The sequence below is a fragment of the Haliotis asinina genome, chromosome 16, assembly GCF_037392515.1.
Source record: "Haliotis asinina isolate JCU_RB_2024 chromosome 16, JCU_Hal_asi_v2, whole genome shotgun sequence".
Taxonomy (NCBI): domain Eukaryota; kingdom Metazoa; phylum Mollusca; class Gastropoda; order Lepetellida; family Haliotidae; genus Haliotis; species Haliotis asinina.
The window spans coordinates 40,918,158-40,946,048 of NC_090295.1; the positions used below are offsets into that span (position 1 = coordinate 40,918,158).

Sequence of the window (27,891 nt, forward strand, 5' to 3'; positions counted from 1 at the left end):
GAAGGTATACCCTGGAGATCTAAGGGATGGTATTCGAAGACCTTTCCCCCTAGGTAAGGGTCAGACCTCAAAACAAATCAACTGATTCAATAATTTATTCAAATAGACAAAATATACATCATTTCCATTCCTGATCCTATGTACAATATACATTATATCCAGTTGACATACTGGACTGAGACCATGGTACCTTGCACCAGACGTTTTCTGTCAACAAATATACCAGCATTCACAAAGTGTGAACAGACAATCAACATAGATCATAAGACCAGGGTAATCTCGTTTGTGCAGTGGGAAAAGATAGGCTCCTTGCTTCGGGATAGAATCGTGGTTCCATGCAATTCTGAGTTGGTTCTGAAAGATTCTGTTGGTTCAATGATTCCATAATCTTTCCATGGGATTCCAAACATGATTCCATACCTTTCCTCTCTTCTTTGCCTTTTGCTTCAATACAATCCCATGTTAATTATGGTCAGTTCCATGAGATTCCACATTCACTGACGTTGCCTCCATACAGGTCCATGTTGTCTGCAAGGATGTCTTCCTTTGCGTGTGCCATATACTTGCAAGTATTGATGATACAAGCACCTCTAAAATACTGACACCTTTGGTCATATGGCAATACCAGTACTAAATACTTTGGATTTGGTGCAAAACATTTTGTGAGCATAAATTATTCAAAAACATATCACATTGAGACAGCAAGAAAACAGTATTAAATCTGATTACGAGATAGTTTTAAGTTTTTAACAAATCAGATACAATTTATGGAAATATAGGCTACCAAACCTGATACAGTAAGTGTAATCTAAAAATAACTGTCCAGTTTGTAAAACCAAGCCCTAACTAGAAAATATATTCATTGATGAAATGGGTTTGAGAAATTCCCTCCAAACCATATTTCACTGTCACTCTCCTTTATCAAGTCAGATTAATGAGGCATTACCATCATCAGTCAGCGTAAAGTATGCCTGCCTTTTAAATATAGTTATTAAACAAGGTCTGATTGAGGTTTACATCTATTCAATAAAATTGCCTTAGAAATACAGGTAACTAGCGACCTCAAAAACCTAAACCAGCTTCAGGATCAAGACTATCTTGTAAGATTCACAACCTGAACTGGACAGAGCGACACAAATGACATGTGACCTTCAAAACTAGCAAGAGAAAATACAAAAGTTTGTGACCTCAAGAACCTAGACTGGCAAGAAAAATAGAAATATCCGATGATCTCCAAAACCTACACTGGCTGGAGTTACAGAAGTAAGTATAAGAGAGATAATTGCCCAGTTTACCGGAGACGAGAAAGCCTTCCCTGCCAAGAAAAAAGAGAGGTGTAGTATCTCTGGTCTTCGAGGATCTGGCACTAATGCTGTTGGACAGCTTTGGTTTTTCTTAATGCTGAACTCTCTCTATGCTTGTAAAACATATCTCTTTCTTTGCTCCAATCTGAAAAATAAATTAAACTCAATGTAAACAATGTTTTTGCAGTAATGAATTGTTTGTAATCACTTGCTCTGCATTCAGGGGTAGACATTGTAAACAATATATGAATAAATACATGCTAGACTGGTGAATCACCCACTCTGATAAAACAAGGGATAATTAATTCTTACGAGGTGATTTTTGGTTCTGTTTTCGATGACAGGGCAAATTTGTCTGTATATTCAGAGAACTCCGGCCACTGGTTTATCCTGCGAGAAATGTGGGCTTGTTTGTGCTGGCGAATCATCTCATAGTCAGCGAATGTTTTAGGCTGAATGTCCTCAAGAATAATGGTGCGGTTCAACGGAACACTGGCCCCAAACCATGTAGTTATGTCTGCAACACAAAATTTATCATCACCATCAATGAGAGAGGGAGGTGTCATCGTAAAGGAGGGTAGCATTTAGTAATTTTATGAAAAGTTAGTTTTTGAGCTATACATTTCCACAAAAATATTCCACTGTCACCAATAAATGTCTGCAATTTCTTTACGTTTACTACACCAAGGATGAATGTATGCCTGTCTCCTCTTACCCAACCCATGGCCCATCTGATTTCCCCACAAAGCTAGGGTTGGTTAGTGAGTTAATTATGCAGTCATCAACCCTTACTTGGATTTCGCTGCGAGTAGTACCCATCTCCTGGTCGTCCATAGCTCATTATCACTCGACCTGGCTGGTTAGTTGGAGGACGCTTGTACATATCTATCTTTGTAAAGCGCTGGGAGTTCTCGCCTTCAAAGTGTCCAAACGTCCTTGACCCTGAGGAAACCTTTCAATAATTACCTGGGCATGTAATCAGCAGTAATCTAGATAACTTTTTCTAGGAAAGATAAACCACATCTAAAGGTACTCCTTATTGGCTGGGAATGAGTGAATGTCATAGTCCATATAACAGTATTTTCACTGTATTCGTTAAATTTTCAAATTTTCCTAGACACTCTCATCTCTCCTCCAGTTTGTCATTGGAACATTTACCTGTTTTCTCTGGCCCCCATCTTAGTGATGCCCCCAGTCGTGCAGTGTTGTGATCTGGAGGGGGAAAACGGTTGTACTTCTCCCCAATCCAACACACAGGCTGAGACAAACTGAGCCCCCTGTACAGGTGCTGGTTCGTGCTTGTGGCAGTCCTGTCAATCACATACCGCTTGTTGGGGTCCCAGTTTCGGGTGTGTTGATCTGCTGCTTTGTTTGTGTGGAAAAATGCCTCTGGGTTCTGAAAATAATGAACAATGACAATAACAACAATAATAATAGTAATAAGAATAATGTAAACACATCTTTGGATAAGAACTTATTTCAACTTCTAAGAAATCAATGATTCATACATGTTCTACTAACTTTTTTTATATTTTTTATCTGTGTTTCTGTGAGAACTGTGTACTGGTCACGGGCGGTCCTAGGACGTTTCGTAATCATGTCAGTACCAAGATCGGCCATGTCGATGTGTCTGCAAGACAAAACACCAAAGTCATCAAAACAGATTCTCTGTACAGAAGATATACCTTGAGAAGATCTGAACAGGATGTGGTCTTCAGCAACTCAGTCTTACCCACCGCAACGCGTTTTGTGGGGGGTATTAAAATCCCCCCTGTCTGTCCGTCCATCTGTGTGTGCACATTTATCTTTTCCGGAAAACCCTTCAATATTTCTTCACCAAACTAGGCACATAGATAGATGTGGTGGTGTATTAGTAGTGCTGTTTGGTAGTTTGGGTATTCTTAATCAAATATTTTTTGTCTTTCCATGACAGCAAGTGTGACTGACTGAAATTGGAGGTAATGCGGGGGATATTGATGACTGTATCTTCTTGTTGGTATTGTAACAGGCGAGGCCAGGTTGATGGGATTGGTTGATGCATGTCACTGTATCCCAACTGTGAAGATTGATGCTGATGATATATGATGTACAGATTGCTGTCATGAATGCATAAATTATGATGTGCTAATTTAAAAAAGTAACTTAAAACAGCAACATATATAAAAAGAAGAAATTGTGAAATGATTCCGGATTGTAATGAAAATTTCATGCGCAAAAGATTTGGACCACATATTTAAATTTTCATTTCTGCACGCAATATTACAAAACCTACCACAAACACTGGTCATCATTCATAAGTTAATCAGGGGGTTTTTTAGCGTTTTTTTAATGGTAATGTGTGGTTGGTGAAAAAATTATTTGAAAAGAGTCAGTGAGTGAGTATAGTACTATGCCACCTTTAGAATATTTCAGCAATATCACAGTGGGGGACACCAGATACTTAAAAAAATCTGCAGGATTAAAACCCATTCACTCACTCATACATGTGCCTTACTGAGTTTTAAATGTCTACTTCCTGAAAGTAATGTGCATTAATGTGTCAGTCAGTTTTGACTGATATAATTTTTTATAATACAAAAACTCTATATTGTTTTGAGTAGTAATAACACTTGAATAATTATTTGTAGGATTTCCAAGATTCATTTTTCACTTTTGTGATGCATTCTTTATTGTATTACAGCATAATCCATATCTGGTCTTTCATGCAAATTAAAAATATATCCATAGACACCATAGAATTGATTTGCTTACATTTTAAAAATCAGTATTGGTGGAATGGATTCTCTGTTTATATATACAACCTTTTCACACATAAAATGTTAGATTAATTTATTTGTTTAGGTTTTTGTTGTTCATTTTGTTGAGTTTTTGTTATTGTTGTAGTTTTGTTTTGGAGGAGGGATGTCAAGCAATCGATTGTGAATTAAAGAATTTACTTATTTCAAATAATTAAAAAATCAAGCACTTTGCATACAGCCATGTACAGAAAGAGAATTGGAAGATTTTCTATTTTATGTGTTTTCATTTAACATGCTTTTGATTGAGAAGTAATTTGGAAAGTTGATCCATATTTATTGACGTAACAGTAAATCCCTTGCAATTAATTAAAGAATGTGTTAAATCATATTTCTGCACTCGCATATGAGATTCTGTTAGCTTCTGCTCAGTCGAAAATATACAAAACATTACAAATAGATTCTTAACTCTGAAAATAGTGAGACTGAACACAATGCTATCGGATCCCCTACGATACTTAAAGAGCCACCAGCAACATTGTTTAACACCTAGCAGGTGCCCGTTGCCGACCAAATCCATCTTAACGGTTGCCGAGATCGAACTCTTACGCCTGTCATATTTCGTTACTAATGACCCACCTCTCAGTTCACTGTCAGAATATGTGTGTGAGAACAGGCCTTATCTTGATTATCGTCTCCTGTGCTTCTGTCAACATGTAAAACAGGAAATAGAAATGTGCCAGTCAAGATGGCGACCGTTGCTACAACTGTCATAAAAAGACCGTAGCAACGGATTTATTTTCCACTTATAATTGTAACACATGCTATAACAATTACAAAAACACCTGTGATATATGTCCGTGTGTATTTCTATTTGATCTGTGAGGGTTTATGACAGCAAAATACTCCAAATCATAATGTCTGCACAACTATATATATACATATCCGTGACGTCTGTTGGTGAGATTGAGTTACCGTTTGGGTTTCCGAGCAATATTACAGCCTTGGCACCATGTGGAACCAGCCTTCAGAAAGGCATAACATCAAAAATTGTCTAGGGAAAGCGAAAGCATGACCCGGCCAAAACGACGTCTCAATAGTGTTTGTAGGGGGTTGTAGTGAAAAAAGACCGAAGGAAAAAAGGGCCGAAAAAATGTCAAAAGGGCTGAGGTTAAAAGTCAGATGGGCTGAAATGTAAAATCATAAAGGCCGAAAAGGGTTGCAAAATAAAAAAATAATAAATTACATGGTAAAATAGTGTAAACAGTGTTTGGTTTTATGTTTTTTTAACTGGAATTTGAACATGACTCTTCTTGACTGTTTGTCTTTGTTTTTGTTGTTGCAATTTTTTTTAATCCAAATCTAATTAAAACATTTAATCAAACCTAATTAAAACATGGGATGTCTAGGGGTTTCTTTTGTTGTTGTTGTTGTAAGTCTGACCGGTTAAGGGGAGAGGCATCTTTTAATTGCTTGTTGCTGACCGGCAATTAGCTCGGTAATCCATGACAGCATTCGTAACTACTCGTGTCATTCCGACAAGACGAATGCGTTCTAGTAGGTCACGGAAAGAGACGAGTTGTTACGAATGGTGGCACAGCAGTGGTTTCTGCATGTCAAAGTCATCCGAAAGATGCTTCATGTCCTACCTCGTCCGCCCCAAGACCGATACATCACGATCGAATGTAATAATATTTTTGAATTATGAGAAGTTATGTTAATCATGTAAACTGTGAACTACATATATTGCCATTACACGAAAAATGGCTACACGCTTGGCTACTACCATTTCAATCACCATTTTATGAATCTTATGATGATATGTTTCAATGCTATATGTGTCAATAAATAATGTAAAACCTTTCTAAATATATTTCTGTTCGGTCCATATGACTAGGAACAAGGCCCTTCTGATTTTTTGTCACGGCCCATTTGACTTTCAAATCGTCCCTTTTGACTTTATCCATCAGCCCTCTTGACTTGGCACTTCTCGGCCCTTTAGCCCGTCGGCCTATTTGACTATGTTCTCTCATAAATTAAGATAAGAAACTAATTTGAGATATCTAATACAATGTACGTGCCATGTGATATAATTTCGTTTGTGCTCGATTTTTCTGAGGCATGTCAGAGACCAGAGGGCAACATTGGCCCGATCTGGCATTTGATTTTCCAGTGTGTTTAACGAGCGGATGGGTGGAGGGAAATCTAAAATAGGAACGCCGTTGATAGTAACTTGATACTCCCCTCTCGCAAAATGAACACTCGCTCGCATTTTGCAGACTGAAACGTTTTTGCAGACTGAAACGTTCGAGACCATATACCGATATCTATTGTCTCTGGAAAACATTTCATTGTTTTGAGAAGTGATAACCTGATTCGCTCTAAGTCGAATTCAGAGAGAGAGAGAGAGAGAGAGAGAGAGAGAGAGAGAGAGAGAGAGAGAGAGAGAGAGAGAGAGAGAGAGAGAGAGAGAGAGAGAGAGAGAGAGAGAGAGAGAGAGAGAGAGAGAGAGAGAGAGAGAGAGAGAGAGAGAGAGAGAGAGAGAGAGAGAGAGAGAGAGAGAGAGAGAGAGAGAGAGAGATTAATACAATACACAATTCGTCTGAGGTAAATAGCATATAACATTAACCGGAAACTTGCGGAATTCCCCGACCCGGCGGACATGCGCAAAAGGCTTCATGTGTCTTTTCCGCGAAATTTTCACTTGCATGTCCTCGAAGGAACGAGAGGGCGAAATCACAGGTGGGTTTCGATTTTGTGGATTGTGTGACCACAGTCAAAGGTCCAAGTCGTGCGTTGGTGTTTGCATGTGCGTATCGGGTAGATGTATCTGGATGATCCGATTGGTATCCATTTCTGTTACTGTCAGGGACGATTTGCGAACTTATAAGAATAAACAACGTGTGGCAAATCTAAACAGATGAATTGTCAACAATAAGATTGATGACAGTGCACTCGCATCGCCTTATCAACTACTCTCTCCTTTCTCTCCATAAATGCTTAAAGATTTCTGTTAGAGTGACCATTTGAAAGCTAGTTTTGCCCAATTCATGAAAACAATTGCTTCGCTGAAGTGTTCCGAAGGTCACCTATTTTCGTGGCAATTTTAGCCGTCCATCTATTTTGGTCGCACGACATGGCAGAAGGTATGAGAGTCACCATACATAACCACATAAAATTTTGAAACATAGTGATATGTCTTTAATTGAATAGAGACGCCTTATGCATGTATGTTGCCAGTATGTCTTACAAACACATGGGAGTCCCAGAAAATACACGTGCTGCGTGAATATTAGTAAAGTTGCCAAAACAGTAGAGTTGGCCTTTTCATCAGCTTTTCAAATTCTGATGATGTGTCGGAAGAGCTGGCAGTCCCAGTGTTAAAGATGTAGTAAAAGCTAATTACACAATTTCCACTGTCTCCATATTTACTGTCCATTTTAAAGGACACTTTTATTCTGTATGATGAGTAACTTCAGTAAGGCAATTTAACCCTGCTATCTCCATGTTGAGCATTTGGCTATGCAGTGGAGGCTGTCTAAACTAGCACTCAATGGGGCTGAAGAAATAGTCCGGTTTATACAATGTGCTTGGTTGCATAGCTAATGATAAATGTACAAGCCATGGATGGGGCTCAGATTTTATGCCGCTGTTGACAACTTAATTAGTGAATTGGACAAATGCCCCTTTGAAAGCTTCCACTGTAACTGATTTTAGGGAAGTGTGATCCACACGGTCATTGACCAGAGGACCCGTGACTATGTCTTACCCTGCTGGAGTTCACTAAACAAAGTGTCTGCTTTCAGACATCACCATGAATGGGTCTACAGCAAATCATGTGAATGGAGACGTGCATCTTTCGGAGAGGATTGCCATTTTGGATGCTGGAGCTCAGTATGGAAAAGTGAGACTTTTTGATTGATGTTATGTTTAAAATGTAATGCATGTACAGTGTGACCTGTGAAGGTCCAGGGTAGAATAGGTCTGCAGCAAGCCATGTTTGCCATAAAAGGCGAATGTGTTTGTCATAAGAGGCAACTAACAGGATCGGATGGTCACTCATTGCCTTGGTTCACATGTCATTGGTTCCCAAATCCCAGGTCGATGCTCATGCTGTTGATCACTGGATTGTCTGATCCATAATTGATTATTTACAGACCACCACCATATTGCTGGAATATTGCTGAGTGTTGCTTAAAACTAAACTCAATCACTCATGTACAGTGTTTGTAAAAGTTCCCAAACTGAAATTACAAATTTCCCAATTTCCTAATGATACATGATAGTGAATGGTAGTATGTCTTTGTCATTTTCTTCTTCGAAGTAATGATTATTTCCTAAGGGCACTTAGTTTGGAACACTGGATATATGTCTGAGTAATGGTTTAAGTGGGTTGATGTTCATGATATCAGTCTCTAGTTGTGTAGTCGAGGGAGGATATAATCATGTCGTGCATACAGCTGGAAAATATCTTGTGCATTGTTGAAAAGAAAGAAACATTTCAATATGACCAAATCTTTGTTCTAGGTGATTGACAGAAAAGTTCGGGAGTTGAATATAGAATCTGATATTCTCCCTTTGGATACACCAGCATTCTCAATAAAAGAAAAGGGCTACAAGTGAGTTGACAGTGTTAGAATGAAGATGTATCCATTTTGTGGTGTATACTTTGTCAGCCCCTCCTGGATTCCGTGGCAAATTTTTAAGAAGTCTGCGACAAATTTAAGCAAATTCTACACCCCATTTTTCATAATTCTACAAAACATTCTGCGGTTAAAACATTTAGAGACCTTCATGGTTTTATTCTCAAACACAGATATAAAGTTAAGTAGACAGCACACATCTCATCTCGAGTAAGTTTGATGACAAAGCACCCACATCTTTTTCTGTGTTTGAGAATTAAACACTTACTGAAAGCTATTTCTCTCCTCTCAATTGTAACTTTGTTGCAGACGAACAGCTTCCGGTTTCATGCAAGGAACAATTTTATACCTAAAAGAAATCTGAAATAATTTCAATCTTCAAAATGATCGATTTTGAGAATGTAATTGCAGTGTCAAATTCATCTAATATTATTTAAAAGATGCCTAATTGCTTTATTAATAAAGTATCTTTAATCATGTTTATTAAAATGTTGTCACAATAAATATGTCGATCCTTTTTATGTGTAACCAATCCTACTTTTGGCATTAACTGTACTTCTCGTTTTGGCTCAAGTCAGCTTTCACTCAGTTTTTAAAATAAGCAAATTCCATGACAGAAAAGTGGCAAATTCTGCACAGATTCTTTACGAAAATGCGTTTTCCGCAGGCTAGACGTTTTTCTCCATGGCAGGATAAATTCTGCAATTTTTTCTGCAACCACGGAATCGTGGAATCCAGGAGTGACTGCTTTGTGAATGGTGTGATGTTATCCCAGACAAATGTGATAAAAAATGGTTGAACATTTGTTTTTTGAGTATTTAATTGCTGACTATATCAAATAATGTTTCAATGTTATTATTATTATCATGTTTCTGTTTTCCCTACAACTTGTGTTGTTTCAAGCAACAGAGATGAGAAAGGAGATGATAGCCGAATGTTGACCCATCACTATAAAGACCTGCATTTATTTCTCCATAAGCATACACTGTGTGAATCCATGAGTGTCCCTGTGAAATTGCAAGATAACTGCTATGAGCAGCTGAAGATTTGTTTATTATTTTGCAGGAGCAACAATAATGTTCCTGATATAAAATCAGTAGGTTAAGAATCAATGGTGGAACAAGTTTCAAAGATAATGATTAGATAAAAATTTGACGCCTTAGTAGAAATTACTGGTATTTCTTTGAAAACTGGACCAATAACGAGGATTGCAAGGGCTGAATTGCTTAGTTTGACACTATCCTTCAGAAAATTGTACCATGGAACTTCATGCATGTGCTCATGGCTATTTGTCCTGGATAAGTAGACATTGACTTGAGGCACCTGACTTGAGGTTATTATGCCCCACAACACGTTTTGCGGGGGATATTGAAACACGCCCTATCCGTCCGTGCACATTTATCTCTTCCGGAGCAGAACTCTTAAACCATTCAGTATTTTTTCACCAAATTTGACACATAGATTGCTTATAGTGGTGTACTGGTGCCTTTTGATAGTTTTGGAATTCTGAATAAAATATTTTTGGCATTTCCATTGCAACAAGTTTGACTTTGACTGAAATTGGAGGTAAAGTGGGGATATTGATGACTGTGTCTTCTTGTTATGCTTCTGATGCGTCATTAATGTGAGGAAATTTTCAGAGCTATCATCATATCTGGTGGCCCAAGTTCTGTGAATGACGATGACGCCCCTCGGTATGATCCTGATATCTTCCATACTGGTCTGCCAGTGCTGGGCATCTGCTATGGCCTCCAGGTAATGCTGCATCAATACTGATGATCTGTTGATAGCTCCTAACTTAGATGCAACCACTCTTGTCACGATGATACAGCCATCCTGTAAGGGTTTACTCCGTCTGTATACACTATTCCGGACAACCATCAACAGGAAACAGTATTCATTTGCTATTTGTGTTTTGCATCTTTGTTACTTTACTGTTTGAATGTTGGAAGCTTAGTTCTCAGGTTTCACTTTCAGACAAGCAAGCAAGATGGTGGTAACAGTTATTCTGTGAAAGTTAATTGATTTTACTCAGTCCAGACTATTAGTATTAGTCTAGATGTGCAGCTTCGTGTGTGAAAGCAGGTGGGTTTCATGGATTATTTGTTGTAGTGATTACTCTGTTTAGCTGGATTATTTATTCATCTGTTGTTGTTTCAGATGTTGAACAAGGAATTCAAAGGGAAGGTTAACAAAACAGATGTTCGAGAGGATGGCCAGTTTGACATCACAGTTGATACAAAGTGCCCTTTGTTCAAGTAGGTCTTATAACTTTTTCTTTCGTAGTACAGTGCCTGTGACTTACACCAAGAAGTGCATGTAAAGTATACTGATGTGCTTTAATTAACTAATTAAACGTTTTAGAAAGAAACACTGGGAGGATGTTTCTCAGAGGATAATTCATAGCAATTCAGCATTCATAGTTGTTTCCCTTTGTCATGCCAGGATCTGCTGATGCTGGGATCAAATCCTGAAAGGTTGCCATGACTATGAACTTTAAACTTTCCTCCCGTCACACATTAAATCCTTCCAGAATGAGCCATATGTTGAATATAGCTGAAAAACTGGAGGTGGTTTAGAGTCCACAAAATATTGCCGAAAAGTTTCAGATCAGTCCATGTTGTTGTGGTCTGTGATGTTGATGATGATGCTAATGTTCACATTGTTGATGTCTCTGTGTGTTTGTAGGGGCCTTGACAAGCAGCAGTCTGTGCTACTGACCCACGGGGACAGCATCACTGAAACAGCTGAAGGCTTTCAGGTCATTGCCAAGTCAGGGAGCATCACGGCTGGTGAGCTGCTACATGAAGTCTTTGAAAATATGCTTGTTAAACCAGTAACTGTCACAAATTTAGATAACCCTTGCTTGCCATAAAAGGCAACTATGCTTGTTAGAGGCAACTGATGGGCTCAGGTGGTCAGGCTTGGTGGCTTGGTTGACACGTCATTGGTTCGCAATTGCGGAGATCAATGCTCATGATGTTTAAGTGGATTGTCTGGTCCAGACTCTATTATTTACAGACCACCATCATAGAGTAAGAATATTGCTGAGTGCGGCATAAAACTAAACTCACTCGCTGTTTAATGCATCACCCCACAATATTCAGCTTTTTTATGGCTGTCACTAAATAGTCAAGTTAGGAAAAGATGATCCAGTGATGAACAGAATGAGCATTTGCCATTGGTGTAAATAACTGGAATACAGTGATGCCTATATCAACCAAGTCAGTCTCATCTAATCCATTTTCTTACCTCGTGCAACATGCATGGGTTGCTGAAAGCTGATAGATGTTCACAGATTCCTTGATTCAAATATGATAGAACATACTAAATTACTGTGCAAAACCTTGCTAACCCGAGCTAATCCTTCATTTATGAAGGTATTGCCAGCGAGAAGATGAAGCTATATGGTGTCCAGTTCCATCCTGAAGTTGACCTTACAGAGAATGGCAGACAAATGTTGCGTAACTTCCTGTTCAATGTGGTGGACTGTCATGGAGCATTCACCATGAAATGCAGAGAGAAAGCTTGTGTCGACTACATCAAGGAAACAGTTGGAGAACACAAAGTCCTGGTCAGTGAAGTAATGTTTCCATTATCTGGTATGTACCAGACTTTGGTACAAAGATAGAATGGCTGGTAATTTCAAAGACTGTTGGTCATCATGTCCAGCAAATTACACCTGCTCTTGGCTGAAGGGAGTCCTAGCGGGGCCCTGTAAGGTGGTCTCACAAGTTTTTGTTTTATAATCATTTTATGGCAAAATATAGATGCAACTGTCATGGGATTTTTAATGGCCATAAGGAGGACTTCCTTCAAAGAATTCATAACCTCTACAGGCTTGTATGAATTTCTGGCAAATGGTCTAAATTTACAGGTAGCTAGCCTGATGGTCTTGTAAGAAGTTTTGATAGCATGTTCCATACATGGTTAGATGCATTTTTGGTTGGTAATATTTTGAAGCTAACAGCCCTGATATCTGAGTTTTTGTCTTTTTTCATGCACTTCTGCTTGTGCTCTACCATGCTGCATTTCTAGGTGCAGAGCTGCAATCTGTGATTCAAATCCAGATTGCCTGCAATCAGGTTTTAGGGTTTTTTTTACCATACCGAGGGTCATAGGTTTCACCAAAGTTGTAACACATCTAGTACCTTTGTATTTTCCACCCACACAGAGCTGACAGAAATAAGTGTTACATTCTTTTAGGGTGGCCTGTTTAAATGTGTGTCCCTCCACATGTAGATGCTGCTCAGTGGTGGTGTTGACTCCACCGTGTGTGCTGCGCTGCTCCACAAGGCTCTGAAGGACGACCAGGTGATCGCTGTACACATAGACAATGGCTTCATGCGAAAACACGAGAGTCGACAGGTTGAAGAATCTCTAAGTGGAATGGGTCTGAAAGTTCGAGGTAAGGGAGGTAACTGTGAGAGGGAGATGGTGTAGAGGTTCTCTCACCACCATTTATCAAGGAGATTCGCGAGAAGTAATTGTTTGTATTTTTCAGCCTAATACGTTATTCTCTGCGTTTGCTTTCACCAGTGGTCCACTCAGCACACACATTCTACAATGGAACTACCTCAGTGCCGATTGACAAATACAACTCCAACTCTCGAAAGCGTCGAACAAACACCCTCAACACCACGACCAACCCTGAAGAGAAGCGGAAAATCATCGGAGATACTTTCATGAAGGTGTGTTCTGGGAGTGATGTGGCCATCTGTGTGTACATATGGTGCATCACGTTGAGGATTATCTTAACTCACACATGAATGTTGCTTTCTGATTGGCTAAGCGCTATTCTATTATTTTCAATGCACCCCGCTTACAGGCTATGTATTATTTTCAATGTACACCGATGGGAATTCTGAACTCTTCTGGTGCTTCATGGTAGTACTTCTTTGCCTCGAATACCATTGAATTACGTATGAAGCACAGAAATAACCGTTGTTTGCGATTGAAAATCGATGGAAGGGAGATAACTCTAAATCTGTTTACCTTGTGTCATCTGCAAAATGGCAATTCACCTCGCATTCAACAGAAGTGCTTCAAACAGTTCAAAATTAAAATTCAGGTGTTTGGTAAGATAAATACGTTGTTCACTGGTCCCTCGGGTACCCATGTGACCAGTGAACAACTTATAATGTTAGTTCTACTGGGCAGCCTGTATGTGTTCTCATGGTGATCATGTGTCACATTCAGAGGTGATGTATTTGGTCTGTTCAGGAAACAGGGATTCTTTTCCATAGAGATCCTCCTTGGGGTACTTATAAGCATTTAAATGTTCTTTAAATTCTTGCGACAGTTGTAACTATATTTTTTCAATGAAAATATGTCAAAAACAAAAAAACATTGTTTTTGTCTTGTGAGACCACCCCTACAGGGCCTCTGGCCCCATGACAGCCAAGAGCAGGTAACTTTTCAGACTATAGCCTCCAGCAAAACACTTCCTTTTCTGTCGCCCACCTGTGAAGACGTGGTACAGCGCTCTGAGAGATTCTTGCTTCTAAGACACAAGTCAAGTTCTAAGATGAGTAACACAGAGACTCAAACTGTATGTATGGTTTCTTTATTAGACACATGGGCGCTCTAGGAATCATTTTTTACAGTTTACTTGTCAAAAATGTTGTAACTTTTTGCTGTCTCTGTTGTTAGCCACGTGGCTGGCAAAATGGTGGACAGCAAGCTTTTTTCCCGCCAAAACTTTTGAGTTTCAATGGCGGTCTTTTTAAAGTAAGCGTTTGTTCAGCTATACTGTTTCATACGTTTTATTGGTATTAATTCCATATTTACTGCAATTTTGTATAAATTCGTTGTAAATTATGGTGTAGTGGCACTTAGCTTTTACCTTAACTACGCAGGTAGTTTTAGTTAATTAGCTTTGCACCCATGCATGTCTTGTTTCATTTATTGTTACATTACACAACACTAGGGGTTATTTGTTGTTTTGCAGTTTAAATCCTGCTCAACATGCAAAATTTCTATCCCGGCCAAGGACCTTCACGATGCATGTCTAAGGTGCCTAGTCGAATGTCACCATGACAACCAGTCATGTGATGTGTGCGCAGGATTTACTCCCCAGACAAGAAAGTCATGACATGCTGACTTTTTGTTTTACTCCAACCTGCTTAAGGCTGGGGGGGATATTTGGGCGCAGGACCCTCCTTCCAAGCGTTCACATAAAAAAAGAAGCTTCATCTTCGGAGGGGTCGGCTAAGAAGGCCAGAGTTGCTAGGGACCCTTCTCCTGCCACTGTATCCTCTGCACCAACACCTACTTCTCAAACACCATTGGATCCATTAATGCTTGTTTCAGCAGCAAATGTCCTTGGTCCAGTCAATGACAAATTCGGCGCTGTCGGGTTTCCGTATGGAACTCGATGCCCGATCTTCATTGAGCGGACATGGTGGTTCATTTGAGGGAGGCTGCGGCCGGGCTTAGGCTCGGAGAACCCTCCTCCCTCAGGGCAACCGTCCTGTGCTTCGGGCACAGCAGTGGATCTGCCTAGGGCAGTCGGCCCCAGCTTGACCCGGTGTTGGTGGCTCGACTTCGGTGAGCGCGCCTAGTGACACGGTGGGCAGGCAGCCTAGTGCTGCCCAGCCGCTGGGGGCATCGTCACCCCGTCCTTTCCCTGTGCTGTTGAGTCACCCTCCGGTGGGGGGCTTGTCTCAGGTGCCCAGGCGACCTAGTTCTGTCCTAGTGTCTCGGCCCCTCTCAGTCCTTCTGTTCCTTCGTGCTCCGTCTCGGTAGCGTCCTCGGCAGGTTCACTTTACGGCGAGAGTTGCCTGTCCGAGGAGCGTGAGGAGATAGATATGGAGGAGGAAGGGGAGGGGAGTGCGAGAAAGAGGTCCCGTACTTGTTCGTTTCATCCCTTAGACAGGTTCGGGTTCAGCCGCCGGTATCTGTTGGACGAGGATTCACTGTTCGAACCGCCAGTGGTGGACGAGTGTGTGTACGCCTCAGTCACCGGGAGGGGGGGGGGGGGGGGGGGGGTCCTCCTCCTCTTCCCAGGAATGGGCCAGACAGGGCCGGCGGCTCCTGCCCTTCTCCATGGCCGCTCAGGCACTGAGGTCCTCCTATTGTTCCTTCGAGGAATTGTATAGGTGTGCGGCCCAGTAGCTGAGTGTTGTGGTTCACTCAGCTTACCTATCTGCAGCTGCTGGACCATGGGAGTGCTGTTGACGACTCTCTGTCGGCAGTGTTGAGCCAGCAGCTTATGGATGTGCACTCTCATCTGGCGCAGGACAGCATTAGGTGCTGTGCCAGCCAGATGATGGGGGCCGTCATGGGGTTGCGTCAGCTATGGTTGTCTGTAGCCAGGTACTCACCCGCTACTCAGCAGGCACTCCTAGCACTGCCCTATAGGTTGGGATCTTCCCTCTTCCCTGGAGCACTGCAGATTGTGCGGGAGGCCGCGGAGGCTGTTAGCACTTTCTAAACCCTTGTTGGAGCAACCCTCCTGTCTTGCAAACGGCCTCCCACTCTTGCCTCGGCTTACCCTTCGGCGCTGGAGAAGGAAGGTGCTAAGTGGACTGCTCCACTACAGCACAAACGAAGCAAGAGAGCGAAGGGCAAAGGCAAGGGACCTGCGTTTCCGCAGTCACAGCAACAGCAGCCTTTTCGGGGCAAAGGGAAGCCTGCCGCGGCTTCCCGTTAAACATTTGTCCAGCGTCTTTGGTGGAGAACTGCCGAATGTGGGGGTACATTGGCTTGCACCAGAAGTCCCTGTAGGCAGCAGGCTGTCACTATTCCTTTCGGAATGGCAGGCAGCCACTTCAAATCCCTGGGTCCTGTTCACAGTCAGGGATGACCATATGCCACAGTGGAAGCGAGACCCTCCACGCCTCTCAGGGATCTGGCACACACCGGTACCGTTCTCCCGGGAAAAAGCAGAGGTCCTCCGTGCCGAGGTCCACTCGTTACTGGACAAGAACTTTCAGTTTGTATTAAAGGTTTTCATCTTATGTCAGGTTTATGAGCAGACAGAATGATCAGTCTTTTGGAGTCTGTCTTATGCTTATAAGTACCCCAAGGAGGATCTCTATGAAAAAGAATCAAACAAACCTTTAGAGGTTGCAGATTTTTTGAATAGAGTCATCCTTGGGGTACGGCCACCCACCTCCCCACATTCTGTCTGTATTGCATACAGAACGGAAGTGTTTTGCTGGAGGCTATAGTCTGAAGAGTTACCTGCTCTTGACTGTCACGGGGCCAGAGGCCCTGTAAGGGTGGTCTCACAAGACGAAAACGATGTTTTTTGTTTTGTACATATTTTCATTGAAAAAATATAGTTACAACTGTCGCAAGAATTTAAAGAACATTTAAATGCTTATAAGTACCCCAAGGAGGACTCTATTGGAGGAATCTGCAAGGAGGAAGCTGCAACCTCTACAGGTAGGGAGGTTCTGTTTACCCATTCAACATTACTGGCCAAATAATCAGCTACAAATACAATGTCATCAATCAACAAGGAGTCTCTTGGAACTCAGAGTCATGTCAGTAAAAGGTTCTAGTTCGCTTTTGTTGAAAGAGTTAAAATCTGTAATGTAACAGACTTGTTCCAAAGCCAGTTTGGGTGTGCCTTAAATTGATGTAGATAGTAGGACAGGACAGCCATATTTACTCACCATTGATAATTCCCAATCGGCAAAGATCTGGGTCAGAATAATGCTCAGGAACCCATGCTTGTTGTAAGAGCTGACTGGTTGTTGTACTCTCTGACTTTGTCGATGCGTGTCATAGTATCCCAACTGATTGATCCAAGTGATGCTCATGATGTCAATCACATGATTGTTTGGACCAGACATTTACAGACCACTGTCCTTTATTTTGAATGCCACTTACTATGGGTTTAAACAACAAAAAACAGTTTGTACGGCATGAGAATTTTTGACATATACTGGCGATGGCTAGATGTTTTACCCGTCATTTTGCAGGTGGCTAACGAGGTCATAGAGGAACTGAAACTACAACCTGAAGAAGTGTTTTTAGGACAAGGTAGTAATTTTACTGTTCTTTGAGAAGATTCTTTAAATATGTCATGTAATGACAGGTATTTGTAGAGCTAACGGAATCCTTGTTTCTCGTTGGTGTTGCTTACCTGTTTCTTGTCTTTGAGCATGTCTTTTTTAATGCTAGATCATCCACACATAAAAGTATCAACACCTGTCTCAGGGAGATATTTAGAGGGTGTTTGCTAAAGTGAACTTAGAAATGGGAACTGAAGATGTGCATAGCTGAGGTGAACCTTATTTTGCTAATTTTAAGTCCAGTTAGGAAGAATCTTAAACATGATTTTGTAGAAAATGTTAATTGAACCAATTTCATATCTTTTCTGATTTGAGTTTAGAGTCCTAGATAATCCCTCATTTATTCAGGTACATTGCGTCCTGACTTGATTGAGAGTGCTTCTGAGCTGGCAAGTGGGAAAGCTGATGCAATCAAGACACACCACAATGATACCGATCTTGTCCGTGAGCTCCGGAAACAGGTACCCTTTGGCTTTCTCAATGTAGATTTCTGGGGGATTTGAACTGATTTGTTCTGTGGCTAGCTCAGGCAAGTGAGTGAGTGGCTGGTGGAGGGGGAGGCGGGGTTATGCCACCTTAGGCAATATTCCATCAATATCACATTGAGGAACACCAGAAATGGGCTTCCCACTTTGTACCCATATTGGCGAGCTTGCTATGTTGCCAGGTTAGTGATCCAGCAGGCTTAAGTTGTAAGGATTGAGCCCACCTGTGAACATGTACTGGTTGTTAGATATCGGAGTAATATGAATATCCGATCCAACTGTATGGGGATATTAGGCAACACATTAACATTTTGTCCATGGAGGATTTGTTTCGATGTCATTTATCTCATCAGTTGCTGAAAAGTGAATGTGTTTGTTGTATTCTAGGGTAGAGTAGTGGAGCCTTTAAAAGATTTTCACAAAGATGAGGTTCGAAAGATTGGTCGAGACCTTGGGTTGCCAGATGAACTGGTCAACAGACATCCGTTTCCTGGTGAGTCACACCGTCATACAGGTCAACACATCTGGACCTTTCGTACGCCAGCATTTGTGCAGTGCAGTTTAAGTAGATTGTTCTTTGTGTGGCCATCGTTCATTAAAAATTGATATAATGTCATTTCCTCTTTATAGTGTTGTGTGAAGTTCCATTCCAGGTGTCACTACCATGAAGGTGCAGGTATTGTGTTGTACTAAGTGTGAAACAGATCCTCTTTGTGGGGTTCCAGGTCCAGGACTGGCTATCAGAGTCATATGTGCAGATGAGCCGTACATGGAGAAGGCCTTTGCTGAAACCAATATCCTGCTGAAGATCATTGTGGACTTTGCCACAGCATTAAAGACAGTGAGTGATATATACTGCATCTGACCCATGAAGGTCTGAGGTAGAATTGGCCTTCAGCAACCCATGCTAGCCATGAAAGGCGACTATGCTTGTCATAAAAGGCAACCAGCCGGGTAGGATGGTCAAGCTTGCTGAATGTGTTGGCACATGTCATCAGTTCCTAGTTGCGTAGATCAATGCTCATGCTGTTGATCACTGGATTGTCAGGTCCAGGCTCGATTATTTACAGACTGTTGCCATATAGCTGGAACATTACTGAGTGCAGCTTAAAACTAAGCTCACTATTTACGTACTACATCTTGTGCATATCGCGCCAGACTGTTTATAGAATACAGTGGTAAAGTTGAAAATATTAAACACTGCTTTGTCTCGTCTTAAGTGAGTTGTTTTCTCTCTGATAATGGGGTGGTGGGCTAGCCTAGTGGTTAAAGCATCTGCTTGCCACGCCGAAGACACACCAAAGACCCTACTATGGGTACTAAAGTTAGGAATTGTGAAAATCTCTGAATTGATGACTGGTTCATTAGAACTCATCAATCATGGAAAGTAATTTGTTAGTGTCATTTATTAAATTTTCTAGGTTGTTAGTACACAAAAAATAGAGAAAAACATGTCATTCTTTAAGTTTCTTGCAAACTGCACAAAATTACATTTATGTCTTTAAAGGATGACTAGTATAGTCAGGAACATAAATTTCCTGGAGTCTTTGAGATAATTCAGTCCTATCTTTTACCAAGTTGTAATGCTTATGAAATGTAACAGGCAAACCCAACATTGTGAAAAATATTGTTAAAGCAAAGAAGTGTTCCAAAATTGTTTGAGTTCAATTATGAGACAACATGATTGATTGCTTTGTCGTTTCCTCACTGCGACCAGTCTTCAATTTTTCAATCAGTCAGACCACCACTAATGGCTACCTAGTCCTAGGCCAAATGCTAGAAAAGTCCCTATCTTTTAGGATGTCTCAGAAGCAGTAAACGTGTTATTCAGTAGTTAGTATAACACCTCCCACCCTCCAAAAATTCTTGTTGATGTGGAACTAGCTACAGGAGGTATCAGGTTACTAAAAACTAACTGGGTTCAGTCCACTGTTGAAACAGTGTCCACATGTTCATAAACAAACTGCTTGAGAATTGATCACGTTGTCTAATGTGTGGTGACAAGCACTGGTGTTCAACATGGTCAAGATATGCAGTATGGGTGATAAGGCTGGGTGTATCATATTACCTGATTTTCATGATATCTCTACATTTGGCTTAGGAGTATACAGTGTGTAAAACCAGTTTCTGGGGTCCTCCATCATGACATGATTTTGCTAAAAGTGACACTCACTCACAGATTGGTAGGTAACCACTTTGTGCAGTATTTAATGACTATTGAAACAACCAGGTGCTAAGATCTTGTTGCATGTGCAGCCCCACTCCCTCCTGAACAAGGTGAAGACCTGCATGGTGCAACAGGAACAGGATCGTCTTGAGGAGATCACATCCAAGTCTCAACTGACAGCCACACTCTTGCCAATCAAGACTGTCGGAGTACAGGTAACATCATATCACCTTTGTTGAACCAGGGTTAAGGTAGGTCAACTGTCAGTGCTTTACCTGTTTGTTTTGAGTACAGGTAACGTTACATCACTTCTGTAGTACATGGGTTAGAATAGGTCCACCATTGTCAGTACTTCACCTTTGGAGTACAGGTAACATGTTATATCAGAATTTGTCCTCTCTCGGTACTTTGGGAACAGGCTATACTCCTCCTGAACATTTCATTCAGTCAGATGTTCGTCTTCTCATGAATACATTTTGTACAGGGAGACAGTCGGACCTACAGCTACGTGGCAGCCATTTCTTCAGACACGCAGCCAGAATGGGCGGACTTAATGAGCCTTGCCAAGATGATACCACGAATCTGTCACAGTATTAATAGGTGAGGTCAGCTAATATGACACCATGAATCTTCCATGGACTAAACTGATTAGCCAAGCTGAACAGGGTAAAAAATGTCAGTACTGCTGAGATGGTACCACTTATGATCTACCCTTGTGGTGTAGCTGATTGGTTGTCAGCCAGGACAGGGAGAGGTTGATGGTTTTATCCCCAGGCGCATCATATCAAAATATGTTACACTAAAAAATTACACTGCCTGATTTGCTTTGTTGTGGGAAGAAAAATAGGAATACTGAAACTGATTCAGTTGGCTGTGTCTGAAAGGTGTATCCCGTTCTACTCTGGGGCAGGGTATCACTGGTTCCAACTTTTTATGAATCTGACATAAGTTCACATGCATTCTGAACAGGTCATTTCGGGTCACCTCACCCCAATGACTGAATGAGATTTCTCAATGCCCTGAATCCTTACATGGACCCTTTACATTTCAGAGTTGTGTATGCCTTTGGTGAGTCCATCAAACACCCAATTGAAGATGTCACACCAACATTTTTGACCGAGGGTGTTTTGAGCACGTTACGACAAGTAGATCACCTAGCAACCAAGACTCTACATGATGCTGGGGAGACAGGAGCTATCAGCCAGATGCCAATAGTTATCGTCCCGCTACACTTCGACCGGGACCTCACCTCACACCACCCCTCCTGCCAGCGATCTGTTGTCATACGGACATTTATTACAAACGATTTTATGACAGGTGTCCCAGCAACACCTGGAAAACAGCTGTCAACAAAGGTGATGGTCATTTTTGTTTATTCCATGTACAAATGTACCCACAGATTGTTTGCATCAAACGAAACTGAAGTTGACAAGCTTTTCCATGTAACATTGTTGATGGTCTGTTGGTAGAAGGGGAAGAGTTTGTTTGGAAAAGGTGCTGGAATTTTGTGTGCAGAATTTCACCCATTGGGTCTAATATAAGAACACTTCTGTAGTGACTAATGCTCTGGAGTGTTACCTGTTATTAAGATAAAGGGTGGTCGGGTAGCCTAGTGGTTAAAGCATTCTCTTGACATTCCGGGTTCAATTCCCCACATGGATACATGTCCCCTGCCATGATATTGCTGGAATATTGCCGAAAGTGATGCAAAACCCAACTCACTCACTATCAAGATAGAGTATGTGAAATGCAGAGTTACATCCCTTGGGGACACATGGATACCTTTTAGTTTCAGTTTAAATCCCAATTTGTCCAAATACATTTGTATGTTGGTGCAACATGGTTTCTTCAGAGTTGTTAAATTGTAGAGCATCAACGTAGGATTTCTTCAGAAGTCAGGTGACACCACAACTTTAAGTGTAAAGCTGCATGAAACTAAAGTCAATCATTCACTCACTCAGGTGACACCACTTCCCTCTCAATGTAGCTGATCTGGTCATCTTCATGGTTGTTATACTGCAGGTTGTGGAGGACATGGTGACATCTATACTCACAGTGCCTGGGATCTCCCGCGTCTTATACGACCTGACGCCCAAACCACCGGGGACCACAGAATGGGAGTGATAAGCTGATGTATGGGCATTATTTATTATGGACCTGCTGTCTGTAGTTCATGTTTTGTTTACAACAGCCATCTGACTTTGGCATTATGTAGACTGGACAAGTGTTCATCACAGCCAGCATATTAGTGATTGGTGACATGCAGTCGCACAGGTACAGCCGGCAAGGGTACTTCTTGAAGCAAACTGGGAATAACATTGAGCCTTTTGTTGCTTCAACATTTAGTGGTCCTCAGCGTTTGAAAGGGGGATCGAATGACTACAATGACTGGTGGTTGTGATTAGCCTCCTGATGAGATACTGATCATTGAAAAACCTTGGTGTGCACCATCTGTGTCAGTGATGTGTTATGTTGTCAATATTTTGCAGATTTGTATGTACAACGTTCCTCTGTTACTGAAGACACATGATCAGCTTACACTGTGCTTGCATCATTACATTATACTGAAGTCTGTACTGCAACCAGCCAGTGTCCATGAACACAGGTTCTGTTGCACTTATGATTTGAACCACACAGTAGTGAAGTGTCGAGTCTAGGGTTTGACACAAAGTGTGAAGCCTTGGTTTTAAGTTGTTTTGATGCCTAATACGAAACTAAATATTGAACAGGGAATCTGTTCGTAAGAGAGTTAAGCAGTTTGATATTATTAACCGCTATATTCTGAAATTAATTTAGTTCATGAATCATTACAAATCACCAGAAATGGTATCACTGAGGCTGTATAAACTCAATATGAGAAAATGCATGAGCTGATATTATGGTATTAAAGATAGTCATAGTAATATTCACGTCTCAGCAAGACTAAGTAACTAGGCTTCGATGGGGTGTCATAATCATCACAAACAATGCTGGTTGTCTGGTAACGTGAGATATTATGTGAGATGACAGGCAAAAGTGAAGTCCCTTTATGCATTGAGAAAATGGTAAAAGAAAAGTCATAAAGTTTCATGAGTAATATCATTTGTTGAACTTATGAAATATGTGTGACGTGTTGCAAGTTAGAAAAATATGACAAGGATTGGTTTTTGTGGATAAATATATTTCATAATGAATCAGGATCAAAAGTCTCCCTTTTAATCACATCTCATACTGAAAGATCCACTGGAGGATTGTATTACTTGATTTGACAAATGATGGTCTTGAAGCACATGTAAGTTATACACTTCTATAATAATTTAGTATATTAAAACATTACGGAAGCCGACTTCCAGTGATTTGCCATCAGTGGTCATGTGCATGAAGAGGTATTAAGGTAGACATTTGTCCATTGAGGCAAGAAATTGTCAATGAAGCATGACTGAATGTGTTCGTTAAATTATACATGTTTTGTTACACCAACAAAGGGAAGTAGTTTTGCTGTTACCGTCCTCAGTATCGAATGCTAGACACATTCAAGGCATTTGTTACTGAAACATGACTGTATGAAGCCTTTTTTGGTTGTGTATTACTGTTAAAGAGGTGTCTTGATTTTACTGACTCTATTCAGATGTATGCATTTATTTCCATTTCATATAGTCTTGAATTCCCATGCTGAAGTTAGCGGTAATCACATGTAAGATTTTTTGTATGAAACTAATAACTGAAGATTGAATGAGTGTGTTGAGTAGGGGGTGTTATGAGGAGTAGGGGAGGGGGTGTTATGAGTAGGGGAGGGGGTGTTGAGGAGTAGTGGAGGGGGGTGTTAAGAGGAGTAGGGGAGGGGGTGTTATGAGGAATAGTGGAGGGGGTGTTATGAGTAGGGGAGGGGGATGTTATGAGGAGGGGATGTTATGAGGGGTAGGGGAAGGGGTTATTATGAGGAGTAGGGGAGGGGGGTGTTAAGAGGGGTAGGGGAAGGGGTTATTATGAGGAGTAGGGGAGGGGATGTTAGGAGTAGGGGATGGGGTGTTATGAGGAGTCGGGGGCATTCATGTGTATAATTTAATGACAACATTATCATGGTACCATTTTTGCTGCAGACAGTTTTTCTTTTTATCTTTTTAACTGTTTGATATTTTAAGATATTATTTCAGTCATTTTAATTATTTTCCTTTTTGTCATTTTGTAATTACAGTTTGTTCACAAAGCTATGAAAGCTATGAAGGTTGTCCAGTTGAATGTTTAGTGCTGAGGATCTTGTGCTGACGGTTGAGTGCTGATTGTATATTTGTGAATGTCCTTGAGCAGAGGAACATGGTTTTAGTCAGTGTTTAATAGTGACATTTCATTAACACAGGCATAACTTTTAAGACTAAAATGGTGAATGAATTTGTAAATTTATGCTTCTTAAACTATCCATATTTTTAAAATATGTTCCTGTCCAGTAAGCTTCCTGATCATGAAGTACAGGCAAAGAATTCTTCTGCAGGAGTCTAGTACTTTTGATTGCCATTTTGTCATCACCAGAGTGGAGGCTATGAAATGAAGGTGTTCTCAAGTTCATGTGAAGACATATGGGGTTTATTGCTGAATCTCTGTGAAACTCCAGTCTTTAGTTTACTTATCAATTTCACTTCTGATTCCATATTATAGACTTATGTAAGTACTAAATAATAACATTGCGTTGATGCTAAATGGGTTATTTTCTGTGAATATTTGTAAATAAAGAGATTTATTTTGACATCATTCTGTACATCATGTATATAGTATTCTTGGTCCACACGAAAGATGAGCATTTCTTCTGTAATGCCATGGGAGTATTGCCAAATTACACCACGCTGCTATTGAAATATGGTAAATCGTTAAGAAGAACATGGCTGACAAAATTAAATGGAAACATGGCAATGATCATGGACAGTGTTGTGTTAAAAAAAATATGTAGCAGAGGAGGACAGCTGAGACTGAAGAAAACTATAAGGGCACCTCTCCTTTTGTCCAGAATTCTTGCAACTCAATGTTAATAATAATTTATGATTAATATTAATAAATTAATACAATTTGTCCTTTTTCTGTCTTGCAGGACAGGAATATCAGAGAAGGAAACTGCCTTTGCGAAACACTTTTAGATTCATATTCAGGTTAGCTGAGCCCATTAAAGTGATGGTAAGACTAAGGCTTACGATTATAGTAAGTTTGCGTAAGATGGCTAAAAATAGAGATCCCTGCATACTTGCAGCATGAATGGACATGTATCTGTAGGCGTATATCTTGTCCATGTCATGCATCCCACATTGCTCCCATTTGGGCAGCTTCCTTGCTGAGCTTGAAGTATACAAGACTGCAGTCCAGTCCTTTCCTTTATGCAGCAGTGTGTGACGGTTTGTGTGATGTTTTTCCACAGAGTTGTCTCCCATTTGCCGCTTTCATATGCCCTGTGTTCAATTGTCAGCATATGCTGAAATGATATCTCTGTTTTAGACGATAAGACTACACTTGTTTCTCGTTTCCAAAATATTTATGGTTGAATAGAAATCAAGAAGATATGTACGTCTGTATAGGATTATTTGAGGTTGTATTGTTTGACAGCAATTTTAAGTTATTTGAGACAAAGATACTTAAATATTTGTGTTTCTGATGGTGTCGATTAGTGTTGCAGTTGTATGTCACCCTGTCACAACCAGTGCAAATCAGCTTCAAACATGTGGGTTCAAACCTAGATCTTAACCAACCCTGGCTAAACACTACTTGACTGCCCAACTATAAGGGATTGAATAAGGATGGTGGTTTCCCATCAATTAAGTTTGCTGTAGTAGCATGAAGTTTTGAAATTATGCTGAACAAGCTGAAAGTAGTTTGGGCTTTCCTTGTTTTAGTAAAATGTTTGACTGCATACTTCAAAGCAATATTGACCAGTAAGATAAAGGAAATGTTTTACCAAAACTATTTTTTTATAATCAAAATGGGTCTTTCACTCAAAAGTAGGTAAAGAAAATAAGGTATTGTATAAACTCTGGGTGGTAGGTACACTGTCCATAATTCAATATTTAGCTGTGTTTTGTGAAAGCTTATCCCAGCTTCCTACCAAAGTTGTAATATGTATTTTTCAAAGTGACGAACTTGAAACATGGAAATAGAATAGATTTTATGAAGGTATGCAACTTTTCCCTCAGTGGCTTCTTGCAAGTGCACCAGTCTGGAGAAAGAGACAGTGCACATGGTTTGGGTATATTTTTCCAATTAATCTGGCTAGCTATTCTTGAAACATTCATAGCCCTACGAACTTCTTAAGCCCATTCTTAACACATTGGCTACGATCAAAGTTAAGAATTCTTAGGGCTACGAATGTTTCGAGAATAAGGGCACTGGAATCCATGTGAGAAATATATATATTTCTTAAAGATACTTCAAGTTTGGGATTTGTAAAAATGAGGAGGTGCTCAGTTGGTTTCCTCTTGGTATCAGGTTTTCTTGTCAATGTTCATGCTGAGGATATAAGGCAAAATGTTATGAATGTCAGCTTGTTCTTTATTGTTTACTCAACATTTCTGGGCTATTCCATGTCCCTTCATCATCCACCTGACAAAGAGGCAAGGAATAGCCCAGAAATGATGTGCAAAACAACAGAGAAGAAGTAGACATCCATAACATTTTGTCTCATATTACAATACTGACTTCTAAATGCCTCTCAAGAACCTGAATGAGGAGGCAGGTATCTATTCCTTGAAGTCTATCATATCTATCCCATATTCCTAGTAGATCACTAGGTATTTGAGTGCCATGGTGTAAGTATGTAAATAAACTATTTTTGTATTGGGAATGAAGTGTAACTTTGAACTATATCACCTACTCAAAACATGTTGAAACACATCCATTGAAGGATGAAATACCTATCAGCCATGGCAGATAAACTGTGTATGATCGGTTTACAGTATCTTCCTTGTCATCTTATATCTGTCTAATTTCAAGCTTGTCATGGGAAAAGAAACCATAGGTGAGTTTTTTTGTGATTGAATTGAAATAAATCCAGCGGTGATATTTCGACAATTTGTCTTTTGTCGTAATTTACCAGAAATGGATTTACATATTACATCCATGTGGAAAATGTCATGCCCCGGCAAAATGAGCAAACACTTGAACTTTAAGCGACTAGGATCGCATGGTATTATTTGTATATCACAGTACAGCTTTCGAACAATACATTATAAGTTGTTCACTGGTTGTGAGGGGGCCATGGGCTCATGTACCCTCGAAGTGAGTTTATGTTAAACAAACCTGGAGGGTACATGAGACCATGGCCCCCGAGGGACCAGTGAACAAAGTGGATGTCTGTAAGTTTTGAGCATTTTTCATACCCAGGTGTCACAGCCTATGGTACGACATTGAACCTTGGGGTGTAGCTGATGTGATATATAAGTTTTGGTATCCTACTCTCAGAAGTTATCGAACAGCTTCACATTGACAGAAAGAAATCAAGAAGCGCCAGGGCAAGATCAGATGTGGTATTCTTCTACATCAAGACAATGCTCCAGTACACACCTCTCGCGTTGCAGCT

At 40.5% G+C, this 27,891-nt stretch overlaps 2 protein-coding genes across 3 annotated transcripts; one reads left to right on the forward strand and one right to left on the reverse strand.

Moving 5' to 3' along the window:
* Positions 1–79: 79 nt before the first annotated feature.
* LOC137267891 (uncharacterized) lies at positions 80–4,808 on the reverse strand. The gene is made up of 6 exons (XM_067802336.1): positions 4,679–4,808; positions 2,826–2,934; positions 2,463–2,700; positions 2,097–2,246; positions 1,617–1,821; positions 80–1,449 (listed from the first exon to the last, which is right to left on the reverse strand). The coding sequence occupies exons 2-6, from the start codon at positions 2,922–2,924 to the stop codon at positions 1,413–1,415; spliced, it is 729 nt and encodes a 242-aa protein (XP_067658437.1). The 5' UTR covers positions 2,925–2,934; positions 4,679–4,808; the 3' UTR covers positions 80–1,412.
* A 1,891-nt stretch (positions 4,809–6,699) lies between these two features.
* On the forward strand, positions 6,700–27,383 carry LOC137267873 (GMP synthase [glutamine-hydrolyzing]-like). Of its 2 annotated transcripts, XM_067802315.1 has the most exons (18): positions 6,700–6,781; positions 7,846–7,943; positions 8,567–8,658; positions 10,323–10,437; positions 10,843–10,940; positions 11,371–11,474; positions 12,063–12,256; positions 12,925–13,090; positions 13,222–13,373; positions 17,616–17,676; positions 18,057–18,169; positions 18,581–18,686; positions 18,919–19,034; positions 20,450–20,575; positions 20,845–20,960; positions 21,412–21,715; positions 22,383–22,493; positions 25,420–27,383. In XM_067802315.1, exons 1-17 carry the CDS (start codon positions 6,718–6,720, stop codon positions 22,482–22,484), a joined length of 2,127 nt encoding a protein of 708 aa, XP_067658416.1. In that variant the 5' UTR covers positions 6,700–6,717; the 3' UTR covers positions 22,485–22,493; positions 25,420–27,383. The 2 variants fall into 2 exon arrangements, with proteins under 2 accessions (XP_067658416.1, XP_067658415.1); XM_067802314.1 differs by lacking the exon at positions 25,420–27,383 and having other exon boundaries at positions 22,383–23,488.
* The last annotated feature ends 508 nt before the right edge of the window (positions 27,384–27,891 follow it).

What these genes read in the sequence shown, in the direction of transcription:
- LOC137267891 (XM_067802336.1), bottom strand. Translation starts at nt 2,924, where the DNA reads ATGGCCGATCTTGGTACTGACATGATTACGAAACGTCCTAGGACCGCC. An exon ending in ATGGGGGCCAGAGAAAACAG is followed by an intron (nt 2,247 to 2,462) that starts GTAAATGTTCCA and finishes AGGTTTCCTCAG; the next exon opens with GGTCAAGGACGTTTGGACAC. An exon ending in ACAGAACCAAAAATCACCTC is followed by an intron (nt 1,450 to 1,616) that starts GTAAGAATTAAT and finishes TTTATTTTTCAG; the next exon opens with ATTGGAGCAAAGAAAGAGAT.
- LOC137267873 (XM_067802315.1), top strand. Translation starts at nt 6,718, where the DNA reads ATGTGTCTTTTCCGCGAAATTTTCACTTGCATGTCCTCGAAGGAACGA. An exon ending in GTCAGGGAGCATCACGGCTG is followed by an intron (nt 11,475 to 12,062) that starts GTGAGCTGCTAC and finishes TCATTTATGAAG; the next exon opens with GTATTGCCAGCGAGAAGATG. An exon ending in TCGGAGATACTTTCATGAAG is followed by an intron (nt 13,374 to 17,615) that starts GTGTGTTCTGGG and finishes GTCATTTTGCAG; the next exon opens with GTGGCTAACGAGGTCATAGA.